General features: G+C 55.7%; 1 protein-coding gene across 1 annotated transcript in view; it reads right to left on the reverse strand.

The window, feature by feature from the left end:
* DNM2 (dynamin 2) overlaps nucleotides 1-19,793 on the reverse strand; it is a 56,421-nt gene that overhangs the window by 3,362 nt on the left and 33,266 nt on the right. The window contains exons 13-17 of the mRNA XM_011954833.1: nucleotides 18,444-18,495; nucleotides 13,177-13,290; nucleotides 5,262-5,371; nucleotides 1,772-1,883; nucleotides 445-609 (exon numbers count right to left, since the gene is read on the reverse strand). Of these exons, the coding sequence (XP_011810223.1) occupies nucleotides 445-609; nucleotides 1,772-1,883; nucleotides 5,262-5,371; nucleotides 13,177-13,290; nucleotides 18,444-18,495 (553 nt within the window). The remainder of the gene's footprint in view (nucleotides 1-444; nucleotides 610-1,771; nucleotides 1,884-5,261; nucleotides 5,372-13,176; nucleotides 13,291-18,443; nucleotides 18,496-19,793) is intronic.

Consider the following 19,793-nt stretch of genomic DNA (forward strand, 5'->3'; position numbering starts at 1 on the left):
GGAGTCTCGCTCTGTCGCCCAGGCTGGAGTGCAGTGGCGCGATCTCAGCTCACTGCAACCTCTGCCTCCCCGGTTCACGCCATTTTCCTGCCTCAGCCTCCCAAGTAGCTGGGACCACAGGCACCTGCCACCACACCCAGCTAATTTTTTTTTATTTTTAGTAGAGACGGGGTTTTACCGTGTTAGCCAGGATGGTCTCGATCTCCTGACCTCATGATCCGCCCGCCTCAGCCTCCCAAAGTGCTGGGATTACAGGCGTGACCTACCGCGCCTGGCCTCATTTTTGTATTTTTAGTAGAGGTGGGGTTTCACCATTTTGGCCAGGGTGGTCTTGAACTCCTGACCTCAAGTGATCCGCCTGCCTTGGCCTCCCAAAGTGCTGGGATTACAGGCCTGAGCTACCGCACTCAGCTGCCTCCTTCTCATTTTCAGTTCTCCACTCACATTGTTGATCATGAGGTGCATGATGGTCTTTGGCATGAGGTCGCGGATGGACTTGTTGATAATGGCCACGTACGAGTCCACCAGGTTGCGAATGGTCTCCACCTGCCGCTCCAGTTGGGGGTCCATGGAGAAAGTGTTCTCCTGGGCTCCGTCCTCATTTTCTGCCTGCAAGTGGGAGGGGAGGTGCTGAGGGGTGACTGTGGCCTGGGGCAAGTCCTGGTTCTCTGGAAACCATCTGCCCTATTGTCTGACCAATAACTGACCCCAGGCTGGCCCCTGACAGCCCCACTGGTACCAGGTAGGCCTGCCTGCCCCGGGCCAGAGCTGCTCAAACAATGGGGTGACGCTGGCTGATGCTGGGGTGGATCCCCTCACCTGGGCATTGGAACATCGTTTTTCTTTTTTTTTTTTTTGACACGGTCTTGCTATGTCACCCAGGCTGCAGTGCAGTGGCACAAACACGGCTCACCGCAGCCTCAACCTCCCGGGTACAGCTCAAGTGATCCTCCCACCTCAGCCCCCTGGAGTAGATGACCAGGGATTACAGGGGTGCGCCACCACGCCTGCATATGTTTGTATGTTTTGGAGAGACAGGGTTTTACAACATTGCCCAGGCTGGTCTCGAACTCCTGAGTTCAAAGGATCTGCCCACATCGCCTCCCAGAGTGTTGGGATTACAGGTATGAGCCATCACACCCAACCTTAGGGCATTTTATTTTATTTTTGAGATGGAGTCTCGCTCTGTCGCCCAGGCTGGAGTGCAATAGCATGATCTCAGCTCAATGCAACCTCCACTTCCCGGGTTTAAGCGATCTCCTGACTGAGCCTCCCAAGTAACTGGAATTACAGGCATGCGCCACCATGCCCGGCTACTTTTTGTAGTTTTAGTAGAGACGGGGTTTCACCATGTTGGCCAGGCTGGTCTCGAACTCCTGAGCTCAAATGATCTGCCCGCCTCAGCCTCCCAAAGTGCTGGGATTATAGGCGCGAACCATCCAGCGCGCCCAGCAAGACATTTTAATATTGGGGCCAAGGGTGGCCACGTTCATTCCACCTCAGGATGGAGGGGAAAAGAGAGGAGAACAAAGAAGGCGGTACCCCATTCCCTGTGTGCCCTGGTCACTGGCTTCCGTGAGGGAACTTTCTGGGCCCTGATGACAAAGTATCTTCAAGTTCTCCTTTGCTTGCTCAAGTGGGCAACTGCTACATGATTTCAGAGACTCCTGCCTAACATGGCCTGAAAATGACCTGTCCTGGGGAAAGCCAGCCCTGCTTCCTCTCCCAGGTGGGGGCCGCTGGGCCGCCGCTGCGCAGGGCGGCTCCTCACCTGGTCCTTCTCAGGGTAGACGCCGGCTCGGAGGAACGAGGCCTTCCAGCTGTCCACATCCTCCTGGGAGTCACAGGCCAGCTCGATCTGCCGCAGGTCCTTGTAGACGTTTCTGCGGGGGGAGGGAGAGGAGCAGGCTTGACCCTGCCATGGGTCTGGCAGACCACCGAGAGGAGTGGGCTCTAGGGGTCTTTCTGACTGACCAGGAACCCAAACCCAACCCAGGCTTCACCCCGTCATGCCGAGGGATCATTGTGAGTGATGCCTACACAGAACAGCACTGTGCACAAGCTCGGCAAGTGTCTGTGTTTATTTCTTTTGGATTAGCTGACTCTTCTCTTTTCCTGGGCCCCCAGAAGTAGGCATGTGACCCTTGACACCCACTGTAGCTAGGAAGCTCCCACTGGGGCATTTTCAGGAAAGCCCAGAGCAGCACTGTACACCAGAAATTTATTATTATTATTATCATTATTATTATTATTATTTTTGAGACGGAGTTTCACTCGTTGCCCAGGCTGGAGTGCAATGGCGCGATCTTGGCACACCGCAACCTCCAACTTTCAGGTTCAAGGGATTCTCCTGCCTCAGCCTCCCAAGTACCTGGGATTACAGGCATGCGCCACCACATCTGGCTAATTTTTGTATTTTTAGTAGAGACAGGGTTTCTCCACGTTGGTCAGGCTGGTCTCGAATTCCTGACCTCAGGTGATCTGCCTACCTCAGCCTCCCAAAGTGCTGGGATTACAGGCATGAGCCACCTCACCTGGCTGCGTGTTTTTTTAAAAAAAATTTTGGCCAGGAACAGGGGCTCATGCCTGTAATCCCAACACTGCGGGAGGCCAAGGCAGGAGGATCAACTGAGGTCAGAAGTTTGAGACCAGCCTGACCAACATGGTGAAACCCTGTCAATACTAAAATACAGAAAAATTAGCCGGGAGTGGTGGCGCACACCTGTAGTCCCAGCTACTCAGGAGGCTGAGGCAGAAGAATCACTTAAACCTGGGAGGTGGAGGTTGCAGTGAGCTGAGATTGTGCCACCGTCTCCAGCCTGGGCAACAGAGTGAGACTTCGTGTCAAAACAAAACAAAACAAAAAAGTTTTTGTAAAGGCTAGGCATGGTGGTTCACACCTGTAATTCCTGCACTTTGGGAGGCTGAGACAGGGGGATTGCTTGAGCTCAGGAGTTGGAGACCAGCCTGAGCAACACAGAAAGATCCCCATCTCTACAGAAAATACAAAAATTAGGTGGGCGTGGTGGCGTGCGCCTGTAGTCCCAGCTACTTGGGAGGCTGAAGTGGGAGGATCACTTAAGCATGGGAGGTGGAGGCTGCAATGAGCTGAGATCACGCCACTGCACTCCAGCCTGGGTGACAGAGCAAGATTCAGTCTCCAGAAAAAAAAAAAAAAGAATCAGGGTCTTGAAGCTGAGAGATAAATGGAACGGATGCTAAACAATGCTTGCAGATGCTGGTCTATAGGCCAGGCCCCGTGCCACATGCCACGCATGTTTTCCTGTCCCACATCCAGGTGTGGTTGAGACAGCCAAGCTGCCCCCAAAGCCTTTAAGTGAGACTTGGGTTTGTGGTCAGCAAGTGGCTGCTCTGAACGACCTCTGGATGGGGTTGTGAGGGGAGACGCATATCCTCGTAGCTCCTCCTGTCTTCCTTTCTGCTGCTGCCTGGAACATCATCACAATGGCCGAAGCCTGGGCAGCCATTTTGGGCAAAGAAGTAGAAGTCAAGGTTTTGGGCCAGGCACGGTGGCTCATGCCTGTAATCCCAGCACTTTGGGAGGCCAAGGTGGGTGGATCACTTGAGGTTGGGAGTTTGAGACCAGCTTGACCAATATGGAGAAACTCTGTCTCTACTAAAAATAAAAAATTAGCCAGGCGTGTTGGTGGATACCTGTAATCCCAGCTACTCGGGAGGCTGAGGCAGGAGAATCGCTTGAACCCAGGAGGCAGAGGTTGCGGTGAGCTGAGATCACACCATTGCACTCCAGCCTGGGCAACAAGAGCGAAACTCTGTTTCCAAAAAAAAAAAAAGGCAGGATTTCGTGGCAGGACTGTCCCACCGCAGAGCGCGGGTTCTGCAGACCAGGTGGAATCCTGAGGAACATGCAGGGCCTGGATCCCGATCCCTGTGGAGCTGCTCCGCTTTGCCTGGGATACTAACGTCTGGATTCGATTTACATAAAAAACCATCAACCATCTATCTTGTTTTTCAGCTATTACTCTGGGTTTCCTGAACCTGCTCTTAAAAGATGTATCAGGTAATATCGTCACCCTCCCTGTAGAGGAGGCACACGACTCAGGGACCTGGGACAGCTGCCAGGTGCCATACGGCCAGGGGCAAGCCTAGAAGAGCTATGAAGGTTTTCAGGGCCAGCTGGTGGACAAATGGGTCTCAGAGCTTTAGGCCAGCCAGAGCAAAGCAGGAGGGAACAGGAGACTCAGCTGGAGTTGGTGGGTGTAGCCTAGCAGTAGGCAAGGAGGTTCTGGGGCCAGCAGGGAGGACGTCAGTGCCTGCCTGCGGGTCTCAGGGTACCACCGGGCCTTTGCTGACAGCTAAGCCCTGACTCAGGTGGGCCCTGCTTCCTGGATGAGCGCGATTGTGTGAGCATGGGAAGAGCCCTCCTGCCAGCTGGGTCTCTTCCTGAGAGCAGTGTCTCTGCTAAAGTCTCCAGCCACTGCTTCATGGGACAGATGTACTGTGAGCTTCCTGGGGCCTCCCATTCTCCAGCTTCACTCTCCTGGGAGCTCATCTGGTTTCATCCCTTAAAATACCGTCTATGCAATGGTGACTGCCCAGTTCACATCCCAGACTGGAGCTCGTTCCTGGACATCACACTCCTCGATCTACCCAGGTGCCTGCCTGATGTGCCCTCTCCCTTGGCATGGACTAAACGGAGCTCTTGGCTGTCTCCAGGCCTACCCTGCCGCTGCCTTCCCCACCTCGGCCAATGGCAGCAGCCGGGCAGTGCAGGAGCTCAGGCCCAGGTACTCAGGGTCACCATCGGTGCCTTTCTCTCTCATATCCATGCCCACCAGGGCTCTGCCTGACTCTTCTACCCAGAATCTGCACCCTTCTTCCCTATGGGGTCTGGCCCCATCATCGCCCACTTGGACCCTTAAGGCAGTGGCCTTTGCCCTGGTCCCCGGTCTCCCACCCTCTCATACTGTTTCCCTCTCAGCCACCAGAGGGCGCCTGCGAGCACCTGAGCCAGGTCCTGGTTACCCTGTGCTCAGAACTCCGTGGTTCCCAGCTGACTTGGACCCTGCCTTCATCCTTGTCTCTGCCCAGAGAGGTCACCTCTGACCCAGCACCGGAAGCATCCCTGGCATTTGCTGTTTCTCACCTGACTCCCTTTCTAGAAGGTCGGTCCCAAGGGCAGGGGCTGCTGACAGCCAGGTGCTCAGTGAAGGCTGTGGAGTGTGAATGAGGCCGTTGGTCTTCACCCCGTGCCCTCCCCGGGACCCTGGGACCCTCACCTCTGCTCCGTGTTGAAGATGGCGAACACGTGCTTGTTGGACATGAAGCCCTTCTCCACGTCACGTATCTTGAGGTTGTCCAGAGGCAGCATGTACTTCTTCTCTTTCTCCTGAGGGTGGACGGAAAAGAGTCACCCCGAGCTATCCACATGACAACTCAGGATGCCCCAGGCCAGAGCGTGCAGCGTGCGCCACCACCAGCACCAGGGGCTTCTCAATGCTGGTCGCTGCTGTGGATGAGCCCATCTGCCAGCCCCTCCCCGTCCGTCACTCTGTCCCAGCCACGCTGCCCTCCATGATGCTCCCTGAGTATCCCAGGTGGGTTCCTACCCCAGGGCCTTTGGATGACCCAGGCCACTGCCTGATCCTGACACCTGCATGGCTCCCTCCTGCCCTAACTCCACCTGCACCTTCCCCACTTCCATCCTCCTTTCCCCTCACACAACACACCACGTATTCTGCGCTTGTTGACCTAGGTGCCTGACTGTCTGTGCTTATTGACCTAGATGGCTGACTGCCACTGGCCTGACTCAGTGTCTCCTGTTGAATTCACTGCTGACATGTGGCTGACTGCATGCGCAACACAACCACCCCTCGCCTTGCGTGGAGCGAGTGGAACTTTTATCTGGGCTCCATCTTTGAAACAAGCCTAGGAGTGAGTTACCTCTGTGATGCCATCTTACAGAGGTGAAGACTGAGGCAGAGAGGAACAGGGCTGAGATTTCAACCTTGGCCACTTTCGGACATCTCAGGGCTGGATAGCTGATGCCTGGGCCAGGTGCTGCAGAAGTCTTAGTCCCTTTTTTTATTATTATCTTTATCATTATTTTAATAGAGATGGGGTCTCACTGTGTTGCCCAGGCTGGTCTTAAACTCCTGGGTTCAAGCGAGCCTCTCAAAGTGCTGGGATTGTAGGTGTGCACCACCGCACCTGGCCCTATCACTTGCTTTCAAAGGTTGGCCCTGTTCAGGAAGCACCAACCAAGTGCCAGGCATGGCTGCCCAAAATGCTAGGGAGGCAGCTCAGAGGAGGTGGGCCCCTCAGCCAGGGGCAAGGGGCTGGCCAGTTACGGAGCTGGGAATGGCACCCTGGAGTCCCACGCTCACCCAGTGACATGTGTGCCCACCCGTCACAGCAGCAGCTCTTGGGGACCCATGCCATGCACTGCTTCGTCTCAGTTCACGGATCCCTCCCAGCTCAGAGAGGGAAGCTGGCTGCCCAAGGCCACATAACAGGCAGTGCAACCCACAGCAGGACTTCAGAGGCCAGGTCGCTGTGACCCAAAGCCCAGTCCTCTCCACAGTGCCCCTGGCCTTTCTTCTCCCTGGGCCATCTCTGGAAACTCCTCTCATGTCTCCTCACTGTGCTGCCCCAGCACAAAGCCTAGCCTGCCTGCCGCCTCCAAGTTTAAGAGCAGCCACAGTGACTGTGGAGGAGGCAGCTGGGGCTCCCTGACAAGTGGGGGCTGGGTGGGGAGTGTCAGGACTTTGCAAGGGGAGCCAGGATGAAGCAGTGGGCTTGGCACATGGGCTCAGTCTCAAGGCGTTAGGAGCTCAGCATGGTTGAGGTGATGCCAGCCCTGCCCTTTCCTGGCCGTGTGCCCTTAGGCAAGCCACTTCCACCATCCCCACATCTGCACCTCGGTTTCCTCATCTGTCCAAGGAGGACGGAGGAGCTCGGTGCCCACTGCAGAGCTGGTGCCCATGAGCACCCGGGATTTTCTTTGGTTGCTCTTGTGAGTGGCTCCAGAATTAGCCTGCTAGGCTCTAGGCAAGGAAGAAGCAGGGCAGAGCATAGGAAGAGAGGCCCAGTGGCCGTGGAGGGAGCAGAGTGTAGGAAGAGAGGCCCAGTGGCTGTGGAGGGAGCAGAGCGTAGAAGAGCGGCCCAGTGGCCGTGGAGGGAGCAGAGCATAGGAAGAGGGGCCCAGTGGCCGTGGAGGGAGCAGAGCGTAGAAGAGCGGCCCAGTGGCCATGGAGGGAGAGACACCGCTGCAGACCCAACGGAGGGAGGGTGTTGAAGAAAGCCCGTACCCCCCATCCCAGGCAAGGCTGGGTAACACAGGGCCTGAGTCCCTCCTGCCTCTCGGGGAAGAGTTTTGGGGGCTTTAGAAGGGGCCAGGGGAGGGGGCTTTGCAGAAGCCCTGCCCCCCGCCCGGATGTTTGCCCAGGGGCCTTTGCTGCCCTGACCCTATCGTGTCATGCGGCCAGAAGCTTCCGGCCAGCGGGGCCAAGTAACTGAGTCACAGGCCATTCCAGCTAACGCCACATCTGGAACTGTTTACAGTGCGATTCTGCCCAGAAAGCAGTGGCTGCCTTCCTGGGGCTGCCGGCACGCACACTCGCGCACGCACACGCGCACACACACACACACACAGAGGCATGTGTGCGCCCCTCCTCCCCACCCCCGACCCCCAGAGAGTCAGACTTTCTCCTGAGCCCAGAAGCCACGATCCCAAACCCTGCCTCCTGCCTCCGCCTCCCCCACTCTTTAGGATTTCCTGAAAACCCAGAATTTTCTCCAGATGCAAGCCGGCCCCAGCCTTGCCACGTCAGAAGGGATAGAGCGGATCGTCTCGGGAGGAGTAGTGGTTTCCCTGGCTGCTCAGAGGTGCTCAGGCACGGCCTGGCCTGGTGGCTCCGGCGTCTGCCTGGGGGGTTCTGCAGGATGGACAGCCGGCCTCGCCAACCCAGTGTTCAGACTACCTGTTCAGGAGGCTCTCAATGTGTACAGTAGTCTGCACATTGGTTAGGCTGGGCTTGGGTGAGCGGCGGGTCGAGACAGGCCCCCCAAACTCGCCGGCAGGTGAGTGTCATTTTCCACCACCCCGTTTCCCACTGCGGTGAAGCCTGACATAGAAGATTCGAGGGCCTGGGTGGGCGAAGAGGTGCTGGGGAAAGGCAGAGGGAGCCCTGAGGCCGGCCGACGGGTTGGGGGCCCTGGCCCTATCAGTCCGCCATCCCCACCCCATGGCTATAAATGTCTTCTCCTTTAATCTTTAAATAAAGAGATACTGATGTCTTGCGTCTCACTGAGGCATCTAAGAGGGTGGCCTGATCCTCAGGGGTGGCTGCCACGTGTGTGACTCCAAGGGTCCCTGCTGGGATCCTAACTTGGGTGGTGGTGGGGGACAGGTTCCATGGCTACCTCCTCCTGACTAGAGCCTGCTTTGTGTCTGGGGCGCACACAGGGCCCCTTTCACAGGTCGGCTGTTTCTCATTACGGCCAGTGCCCGGCCCTTCTCCCACCGCTGCTCCAGACTCCAACGTGGGGCTCCACAGGAGGGTCGGGGGCTCTGGCTTCCAACCCTGAGATGAGGAAAACATGAAGGGCCCCTCGTGTGGGAGAAGAGATCTGAAAACTAGACTTGCAATGCTGCCCGGCAGAGAGCCGCCAGGCTAAGGTTCTGGCCCAGAAGCTCCTCCAGGGCTCGCTGTCCCAGGCCTGGCACTCCCACCCAGGGGACCCTGGAAGGTCCCCACAGCCCTGTGAGAGGCAGGGGACCAGCTCTCAGCCGGCCCACACGCCACAGCGCAGGCTGCTTTCTGACTGCAAGGCAGAAAGAGGGGAGGAAAAGTGAAAGGGCACCCCACCCCATCCCGGCCATTTTGAGGAGCCATCTGATCTGGACACGTGAGTTCCTAGAGGAGCGTGAGGAGGGGAGAAGGCTGCAGACCACGCCTGGCCCCACACTCCTCCCACATCCCAACCCCATCAGGTTCGCTGGATCTGAGGTTCTAGAAGGTTCCACAGGGACCCCAGAAATGCTTGCATGGTGGCTCAGCAGACTCCACCACCCTGGGTTAAGAAATAGCACCCCAGAGTCCCGCCCAGGCCTCAGGGCTCCTGAGGCTTCAGGAACATTCCAGAGATGAGCGTCTGGCCTCGTGTGGAGTGGGATGACCCTTTCACCCCAGCGCCCTCGGTCAAGGGGCCATCAGGCCTGGGCTGCGGCGGAGGTGTCTGGATGTCGGGCTCGGGTGTCCCTCAGGTCAGGGAGCATGGGCCTGCAGACGTGCACTGGAGAAGCGTCTACCCCAGAGGGAACACTCCCCCGCTCCCCGCCGTGGGGCAAGTCACTGCTCAGAGCCTTAGACGGGGGTGACCACAGAGCCACCCGAAGGGCAAGCGTGAGGGTTCCTCAAGGCGAGCAGGGTTCTCCTCAGGTGTGGCCTCAGTGGGCTCTCTTAGCCAGTGAGCCCAGCATAGAGCAGGGCTTCACAGCCACGAGGCCCTCCTCTCTTTGCTCCTTCCTGGGCCAGCCGGGGCCCTCCAACCTGCCTTCTCTCTAAGCCTGGAACTTCCAAGCCAAGTCCTGCCTGTCCTGGGGCTGACGTGGCTGCCAGCAAGCCCCCAGTCGGGGGCACTCCCTCAAACCCAAGGGGAAGACAGCCAGGCAGGGTGGCTCCGGGGGCCTCAGGCAACCCCAGCCTCTCCACTGAGGTTGCCTGGACTGAGTTGGTGGCTGTGCCATCCCAGGGACCATGGGGACTGGCCAGCTGGCCCTGCACCTGACACAGCCTCCAGCTCCTCTGTGCGCTGGGGGTAGCTGGGTAGTTCCCTCCTACAGAGAGGAGCTGGGAGGACTCGATACTGGTAGCCACCAGGACAAAACCCGGGACACATGCGGTGAGCCAAGCACAGTGCTGGGCTCAAGTACCAGAACTCCCACACTGGCTCCCACAGTCCAGAGGGGACAGGCCACAGTCCTGACTTTATAGGTGGGGAGACGAGACACGAAGGGTTGATGCCACTCAACCAATATCCTGGTGAATTCTGGGTGTCAAGCCCCAGCTGTCATGCTCAGAAACAACCAATATCCACTTCCTTCTTAGAAAGTGCTAGAACTGTTAGCTGGACTCACAGTTCCCACACACAGAGGCCCTTCTTTCCCTTCTTCGGGCTGCTAGAGGCTACATGGTGATGGGCGTGGGGCAGCCATTTTAAACTATGAAGGGAGCCCTGTGTTAAGGTGGCAACAGGAGAGGCAGAGCCAGGCCCTGGACAGCCTCGCAGCACAGGATCACCAAGCTCACTGAGACGTGAGCAAGAAAGAGACTTCATCTCTTTAAGTGCCTTCATTTTGGGCCTCTATTACAGACGCAAATCCACTGCCCACATAACACAGCCATGGCTCACGGGACAGCCTGCAGTCTTCTCCCGGAGCAACCAGGACACTGAGAGACACAGCTCCCTTTGCCAGGGACTCTTGAAAGCCAACCTGGACCTCATCAGAGTAGCAACAAGCTGTCATACAGAAGTAGCTTCCCTTCCAGGCCACTAAGCCATGGTTATGTCAAGAGAATTAAGCAAGAAATGGGTTGATCAGGGCCATAAAAAAGAATGAGATCCTGTCATTTGCAGCCACATGAATGGAACTGGAGGCTATCATGTGAAGTGAAATAAGCCAGGCACAAAACGACAAATCTTGCATGTTGCCATTCTTTTTTTTTTTTTTTTTTTTTGAGACAGAGTCTGGCTGCTCTGTGGCCCAGGCTGGAATGCGGTGGCCAGATCTCGGCTCACAGCAAGCTCCGCCTCCCAGGTTTACGCCATTCTCCTGCCTCGCCTCCCAAGTAGCTGGGACTACAGGCGCTCGCCTCGTTGCCCAGCTAGTTTTTTTTTGTATTCTTTAGCATTAGCCAGGATGGTCTTGATCTCCTGACCTTGTGATCCGCCCATCTCGGCCTCCCAGAGTGCTGGGATTACAGGCTTGAGCCACCGCGCCCGGCCGCATGTTGTCATTCATACATGGGAGCTAAAAAAAGGTAGAAGAGGGGATCTTACACAGGTGGAGAGTAGAAGGATAAATACTAGAGGCTGGGAAAGGTGGGGAGATAGGTAAGGGGTAAAGAGAGGTGGGTTAATGGGTACAAACACACAGTTAGAGAAAAGGCATTAACTTCTACTGTTCAACAGCAGAGTAGGGTGACCACAGCTAAGACTATATAGTTAACAATTGTCTGGTGGGTTTGTTTTTTTTTTTTTTGAGATGGAGTTTTGTTCTTGTGGCCCAGGCTGGAGTGCAATGACACAATCTCGGCTCACGGCAACCTGTGCCTCCCGGGTTCAAGCGATTCTCCCACCTCAGCTTCCCAAGTAGCTGGGATTACTGGTATGCGCCACCACGCCAGGCTAATTTTGTACTTTTAGTAGAGACGGGGTTTCTCCATGTTGGTCAGGCTGGTCTCGAACTCCTGATCTCAGGTGATCCACCCGCCTTGGCCTCTCAAAGTGCTGGGATTAAAGGCGTGAGCCACTGCGCCCAGCCTTTTTTTTTTTTTTGAGACGGAGTCTCTCACTCTGTCACCCAGGCTGGAGTGCAGTGGCCGGATCTCAGCTCACTGCAACCTCCACCTCCCAGGTTCCAGTGATTCTCTTGCCTCAGCCTCCCAAGTAGCTGGGATTATAGGTGCCTGATACCACACCTGGCTAATTTTTGTATTTTTAGTGGAGAAGGAACTTCACCTTGTTGGCCAGGCTGGTCTCGAACACCTGACCCTAGGTGATCCACCCACCTCAGCCTCCCAGAGTGCTGAGATTACAGGCATGAGCCACCGTGCCCAGCCAACAATGTATCATCTATTTCTTCTTCTTCTTCTTCTTTTTTTTTTTTTTTGAGACCGGGTCTTGCTCTGTGGCCCAGGCTGGGGTGTGATCACAGCTCACTACAGCCTCCATCTCCTAGGCTCAAGTGACTGACCCTCCCACTTCAGTCTCCTAGGTAGCTGGGACTACAAGTATTTGCCACCATGCCCAGCTAATTTTTTTTGAGTTTTAAGAGACAGGGTAATGCTATGTTGCTCAAACTGGTCTTGAACGCCTGAATCAGGCCATCCTCCCACCTCAGCCTCCCAAAGTGCTGGGATTATAGGCCTGAGGCACCGTGCCCAGCCTTGTATATTTCATAGTAGTTAGAAGAGAGGACCTGAACTGTTCTGAACACAGGGAATTGAGGAATTCCAAAGTGACAGACGCCACAAACACCCTGCCGTGAGCACTACATACTCTGTGCATCTAATAAAACATCACAGGGACCCCATAAATACGTCAAACATTATGTATCTTTTTTTACACAGGACAATCAGGAGGGATGCTGGGTCAGCGTGGAGAACAGGGGCCGGTCGGCAGTGTCCTTGCTCGAGGCCTGCTCCCTCACTCGCAATGAACGAGTCCCTCCCATGACTCAGCACTCAACACTGCTCCCTGCAGTCACCATCACCCAGGGACCTCTCCACTTCCTTCCCATAATGACGAGCATGTGGGGATCATTCTGCACACTATGGCCAAGCACTGCACAGTGGGCAGGGACCATGCTAGCCCACTTCGCAGATAGAAAAACCAAGGCCCAGAGAGGCAAAGGGCCTGACTGAGCCTGTAAGTGATGGAGCCCCTGGAGGCTGGCTGCATGCCCCATGGGGGCCAGCTACAATGTGAGTCTTGTGGCACATGGTGGCTGCTCTCCAGCCCTGGGTTATGGCTGTGTTTTGTTTGCTTGCTTGTTTCAGACAGAGTCTCGCTCTGTTGCCCAGGCTAGAGTGCAGCGTGCAATCTCGGCTCACTGCAACCTCCGCCTCCCGGGTTCAAGCGATTCTCCTGCCTCAGCCTCCTGAGTAGCTGCGACTACAGGCACGTGCCACCACTCCTGGCTAATTTTTGTATTTTTAGTAGAGACAGGGTTTCATCATGTTGGTCAGGCTGATCTCGAACTCCTGACCTCGTGATCCACCTGCCTTGCCCTCCCAAAGTGCTGGGATTATAAGCAGGAGCCACTGTACCCGGCGGGTTATGGTCCTAGTGGTGACTCTGGGGCCGAGTGGCACAGTGACTGAATGAGTTCTGCCCAGAGGAGGTGCCCACCCGCTCTTCCCTGGCTGCCCCACCTCCCCCAGCGCCCTGTTCCCGCCTGCCACTCACCTCCTCATCCTTGTACCAGGACAGCGACTCTGCAGTCAGCACAAACCAGTACTCCTTGGAGCCCCCCTTCATCAGGCTGATGTTGTTGATGGTCAACCAGCCCCTGCGGATCACCTGGGGGGAAGTGCGCAGCTTAGCGGAGAACCTCGCTCCGCGCCCCAGCCATCCCCCAGCTCAGCAGCCTCGCCGACAGCTCAGTGAGAAGCCAGGGACTGCGACAGACACCTCCAGCCCCGAAGCCCAGGAAACCCAGTTCCACCCTGTGCCAAGCATTTCCAGCTGGAAACCAACATGGGGTGCCACCTGGGCAGGTGGGCGGACAGACAGATTCACTGGGTCAGGGGCTGATGGGGGACAGAGTCACGGACGCCTGACGGAAAGGGGTCCACGGGAGGAGTCTCTGGGGCTTGTGTGTGGGGTTGTGGCAAATGAAATGTGACATCTGAGGAACTGCACTTGTTTGCGTGAGATAAGGTTCCAAGGGTGGCGTCCACACAGAGGGCCAGGGTCAAAGGTGTGAGCCCAGGGGCCCTCCCCAAGGACACTGAAGGAGTGCGGCTCATGTCCCAAGCTGGCTGCAAGCCTGGTGGTCATCCTTTTTACTGACACATCAGGGTTCTGGGCTGGGAGACCCCATGGATGGGGATCGTGTGGCCGTAGGTGTCATCTGAGTGGGGTCAGAACCCAGGCCTGTGCAGGGACTCACCTGACAGCTAACGGCAGGCAGCCTGGGGGCTGTGCTCCCACGCTCCCTGGCCGCTGGAGGCATGTGTGGGCCAGAGCCCCCCACCCCACTCAGGACAGGGGCCCTGGGAGCTGCAGGAAGCACACAGAGGCACGCACAGGGCGGTCTGGGACCCAGGCACTGACAGACTTGGCCAAGCTACAAAGGGTGGGCTCAGCATGGCCACGGACAGCTGCGAAGGGCTAGCGTGCGCCTCCTGAGGCAGGGCATGGCAGGGCATGGCATGACAGGAGCGCCAGAGATGGGGCCTCCAGGAATCCGTCTGGGGCCCAGATGCTGTCCTAGTCAGGGGCAGTCCTCTGGAGGGGCTTCACCCGGACTACCCCGACCCACCCCAGGCCTGTCATTCTGAACAGGGCCACCAGCCCACAGTTCCAGTGGCTCCTTGGTGGCTGGATGTGAGTGCTAAGCCCCAGGTGGCCATGAAGACAGAGGTGGCGAAAGAGGACCCAGGGACCCCTGGACCATGCAGAAGTCACTGCCCAGGCTGGGGACGGCATGAGATGCCACCGGGTGCCCCTTGTTAAGGTCAAGGGTACAGACTTCTCTCTCCGTGGGATGAGCAGACAGGACTCTCCCAGTTGTTTGGAGCAGGCAGTGACCCCTGGCATCTGGCCATTCACAGGCTGCCTGGTGGTGGGTGCGGGGGCTGAGGCCAGCAGCCCCTGTGAGGTCCCAGCATCCCCTCTGGGAGTGCAGTGACGAGCTCTTCCTGGTCTGCCCAGGAGGTCCTGGTGTTAGCATCAAAGGCCTGGCATTCTGGGAGCGGGGTGGGTGCACTGCCTTGTCTGAGCCCAGGGCTGGGCCCAGAACGAGTGCTTAGTAGACCCTGGTTCCATGACTGAATGACAACCCGGAGAAGGAAAACAGGGAGACAGGCTGTTGGCGCTCCCCCAGAGAGATGTGAGGTCTCCATACTCCTAGGCCTGGCCCGGATCCCAAGGAGAGGGATGTGCCCACGCAGCCCTTGGTGGCCTGGCTCTCCTGTCTCCAGCCAGGCTTAGTGTTGCTCAGAGCTGGAGGACAGGGCCCACGCTACGCTTTGGGGTACATGGCCATGGCGACAGGGCCAGGACACTGATCGGGGCCATGCTGGGGATGGCACACCGAGCCTCGGGGCAGGAGGTCTGGCAGAAGCCCTGAGGTGCCCTTCTCCACATGGGTTCAGAGACAAAATCCCACCCCAGGGAGCTGCAAGCTGTGGGTGGCAAACACAGGCACCGTGAGCCATGCACAACTTGTGATCCAGAGAAAAGGGAGGGGCCAGGCCTCAGCAGAATGTCAGGTTTGCATCCAAGGGACACATCCCAATGGGACTGGGCTTAGAAGGAAGTGGGGGTGGGAGAGACAGAAGAGGCTGCAGGCCGTCGCGGGCTGGGGTGCACAGTGACAGGCAGGCAGGCACATGGGGCGGCATGGGCGGCAGGGCAGGCAGGGGGTGGCAGAGCAGGGATCCCCTGGCAGGCTGCTCCAGCCTCTTTCCTGGGTGAGGGTCCTGCCCCAAGTCTCCCGGGTAGAGATGGAAACCACAGCTGGGAGACCCAGAGGCCACGGCCACACTCACGACAGGGCTGGGCTATGTGGCCTTTGGTAGGAAAAGAGGAACGCCTAACCTCCTGGGGTGCAAGGGAGAAGCAGGTTCCTGGCCTTGGCCTGTCAAATTCAAGGGGACTAGGGGAAATACGTGAGGAACCTGAAAACCACAAGCCCAAGGCCAACTAATTCCTCCCGTCACTGCCCCCACCCATGGCCCTATCTGCACCGCCCAGGCCCTGGCATAAGAGCAGCAAGGCCCTGGCATAAGATCGGCTCAGCTACAAGTAAGCCCCTGGGATTGCCAGAAGATCCCTGCTAGAGGGCAGTGGCAGGGATGACCCAGTGCCTTGGTGGCTGGCAGTGGGAGAATGTCCAGCAAAAGTGAGCCCCTGCTAGGACTGGAGGCCCAGACTGTGCTGTCCAAGTGTGAGAGCCGGGCTGAGGCCGGCTGCCTAGAGGCGAGCTCCTTGAACTGGGCTCAGCTCTCAGATATGAGTAGCAGGCTGCTTCCCACTGGGCTGGGCTGGACTGGGTCTCACGCCCATCTCATGCCCCACACTGAGCCCCAGCTGAGGGCTCTGCACAAAGGAAGGAGGTGTTACCCACAGCAGGGACGGACAGCAAATATGATTCATCTTGGGGGCCATGTCAATCGACTGGTACGAGATACCTGGAGCACTGTGGTGAGAATTCTGAGCGTGGCAGGAAACGGTGCTAGGATCAATTAGTGTTGCCTGTCACAGGCAAAGGATAGGAGAAAGGGATAAATGCAACAGAAGAGTCTCATCAATTTATCTGGAGGACAAGAGGCAGCATCTAGGAAAGGGGCTCCTGATTGACTAGTCATGCCTGCCATGCGTAGAGAAGAGGGTATCATATGGGGAAAAAAACAATACCTTGATAACTTAGCCACATCTGCTATAGAACAGGAATGCTGGCAAGTTTATTTGGAAAGAATGCCAGGATTGATTAGCAATGTCTGCCATGGGCATGTGCTAGAGGAACGGCACAAGGCAAAGAATGCTGTATCAACTAGCCATGTCTGCCATGGGCACAAGAGGGGAAGATTTCTGCCATGTGGAAAAATATGCTCTGATCCATGAGTGACATCTGCATAGGAGAGAGAAGGAGGAGGGGCAGTGCCAAGAATGAATTCTGGTCTGGCTTAAGTGAGATCTTCCTCAGTCAGGGATATGAGGGGAGGCAGGGGCAGTGTATAAGTATGTGCCATCCCTGACCTACAGGAAACCAGGAAAACCTGCCAGGAACGGGCTGCAGGAGTAAGCCTTCAAGGGTGGCGGTTCAGTTAGTGCCTGTGTGAGTCGACTTACACCCAGGGCAACGTGCAGTTCAGCGCCGGCTGCGGCATGGGGTTTCCAGGTTAGCTTGATTTTTAGTATTTTTGTTATTTGGAGGGGATGGGGAACAGGGAATGTTAAGGGGTGGGCGGGGTCTCCATCACCACTAGATTCTCTAACGTTTGCTACCACACTAAGCATGTACTTACCAGGATCTCCCCCTTTGAATATGCAAAGTTAGGGTTGTGGGTGAATCAGGGAAGAGCAGGCAGAGGAAAAGAGATGGAAGGGACGTGAAGGGGACAAAGAAAAAGCAGGAAAAGCACAAAAACAGGAGAAGAGAAGATCAGGGGAAAAAACAGCAAAAGAAAAAAAATTACATGCTATTAATCATATTCATGGTGTTAATATTTAATTCATTATCATCTCAAGAAACAAAAAAGCAACAACATATGTATTACCTACGGCAAGCGCAAAAATAAATCATGCAATGGTTACGTTCCTCCTTCCAGTAAGCTCTATGATCGTGCAAGGTACATGGCAGAGTCCCCGCCCCCACCCCTGCCCAATGGGGAGAAGGGAGGGACATAGGCAGAAATTTTGCAAAGATTATGGGTTTCCTTTTTTTTCTTTTTTTTGAGATGGAGTCTTGCTCGGCCGCCCAGGCCAGATTGCAGTGGTGCGATCTCGGCTCACCATAACCACCATCTCCTGGGTTCCAAGTGATTCTCCTGTCTCAGTCTACTGAGTGGCTAGGATTATAGGCACCCACCATCATGCCTAGCTAATTTTTTGTATTTTAGTAGAGACGGGGTTTCACCATGTTGGCCAGGATGGTCTCTAACTCTTTTTTTTTGTTTTTTTGAGATGGAATCTCACTCTGTTTTCCAGGCTGGGGTGCAGTGGCACAATCTCAGCTCACTGCAAGCTCCGCCTCCTGGGTTCACACCATTCTCCTGCCTCATCCTCCCGAGTAGCTGGGACTACAGGCGCCTGCCACCACGCCTGGCTAATTTTTGTATTTTTAGTAGAGATGGGGTTTTGCCATGTTAGCCAGGCTGGTCTCAAACTCCTGAGCTCAGGCAATCCACCCGCCTCGGCCTCCTAAAGTGCTGGAATTACAGGTGTGAGCCATCATGCCCGGCCTATTATTAATTTTTAAGACGAGGTCGCATTGTATTGCCCTGGATGGTCATGAACTGCTGGGCTCAAGTGATCCTCCCACTTTGGCCTCCTAAGTAGCTGGGGTGATAGGGATGAGCCACCACACTCAGCTCATTTTAAAATATTATTTGTAGAGACAGGGTCTTTCTGTGTTGCCCAGGCTGGTCTCAAACTCCTAGCCTCAAGTGATCCTCCCACCTCGGCCTCCCAACATGCTGGCATTACAGGCGTGAGCTACCATGCCCAGCCAAGAGTCAAGTTCTAACCCTGGCCTTGGATGGCACATAGGGTCTTTTGGGTGGGTAAAATGTGCCCACTAGGCCCTGCCAGAGTGTCGGCTCTTAGACCATCTCCCAGAAGTATCAATTCCTAAGGGGCCTCCAGAGGCCGAGAGAGCAGATGGTCTGGTACTGAGGCTGTGGGGGTGCTTTCCACAGGCCGAGCTCCATCACTGGGGCTGGGCTGTCATTTAGTGTCCTCCCGCCTCCCAGGGTAGAGTGGCAGGCTGCAGAGGGGTGTGCTACCTGATTGGGGATGGCTCTCTTCTTGTTCAGCTGCGTGCTCCTCTGCTGGGCACTGAAATCAAAGAACAGACAGGGTTCATGTGGACAGGATGCTGAGGGGGAAGAAGGGCAAGAGGCGCATGTGGCCATTCTCTCCCTGGGGACCAAGTGAGCAGCCACAGGCAGAGGCAGAGAGAAGCCCCCTGCACACAAGGAGCTGCACCAGGGAAACGGCCTGGGCACACGGAACAAGAAAAGGTATCTGGTTCAACTGAGGCTTCTTAGGCCCTCAGCTCAGCCGACTTACTAAAGTGTTGGTTACTTCCAGATGTCACTAGAATCCTGGAGTTTCCAAGAGGAAGTGTGAGAAGGTGTTGCCTAAGATGAGTGCAGTGGCACGATCACAGCTCACTGCAGCCTTGACCTCCCGGGCTCAAGTAATTCCCCTGCCTCAGTCTCCCGGGTAGCTGGAACCAAAGGTGCACACCACCATGCTCAGCTAATTTTTTATTTTTTGTAGAGATGAGGTTTCGCTCTGCTGCCCAGGCTGGTCTTAAATTCCTAGACTCAAGGGATCCACCCGGCTCCACCTCCCAAAGCGCTGGGATTACTGGCATGAGCCACTGCACCCGGCTCTTCCTTCCTACTCTTCTCATGATTTGATCCCAACACCAGCCTGTAAGTGGCTCTAACCACAGAGCCATCCAGTCCTAGACATCAGAGTGTGGGACAGCTGCTGGCCATGAAATGGCACATATGTTGCACGACTCCTGACCCAAATTCAGAGGACATCCAAGGTCGACAGGGTGTGTTTCTATAAGGTTCCAATGCAGCCACAATCCCAGATCTCTTTTCTTCTTTATCCATCCTACTTCCTGGCTAGTTCATGCCAGCATAGACAAAACCCACTATATTTTATATGTGGACACCTACTCCACCACCTTACGGTTCTAATATATTTTCTACTCTGACAATCATATGATCACTTGCAAACAATGTATATCTCCTGTTACTTATCCATCACATTTTCTTTTCTTTTCTTATTGCTTTGGCTGAAACTTTCAGAACAATATGGAGAAGCAAATCAGCTTGGTCACTTTCCTTTCCTGACTACCTTGGGGGTTTTGTTTTAAAATGTAAGTTGGTTGTAGGATAAGGGAGAAAGTAGGCTTCTGTTTCTAGATCAGAAAACGCTGGAAAACTAAGAACAAAGGCAGAATTTTATCCAATGTTATTCCCAACATTCAGTAAGTTTATTATAGGGCTTCTCACCTGGGCTGTTTATTATTTATTTTTGAGACAGAGTCTCACTCTGTCACCCAGGCTGGAGAGCCCTGGTGTGATCATGACTCACTACCTTGACTTCCCAGG

The sequence above is a fragment of the Colobus angolensis genome, unplaced genomic scaffold (genome assembly GCF_000951035.1).
Source record: "Colobus angolensis palliatus isolate OR3802 unplaced genomic scaffold, Cang.pa_1.0 Scaffold39, whole genome shotgun sequence".
Classification (NCBI taxonomy): domain Eukaryota; kingdom Metazoa; phylum Chordata; class Mammalia; order Primates; family Cercopithecidae; genus Colobus; species Colobus angolensis.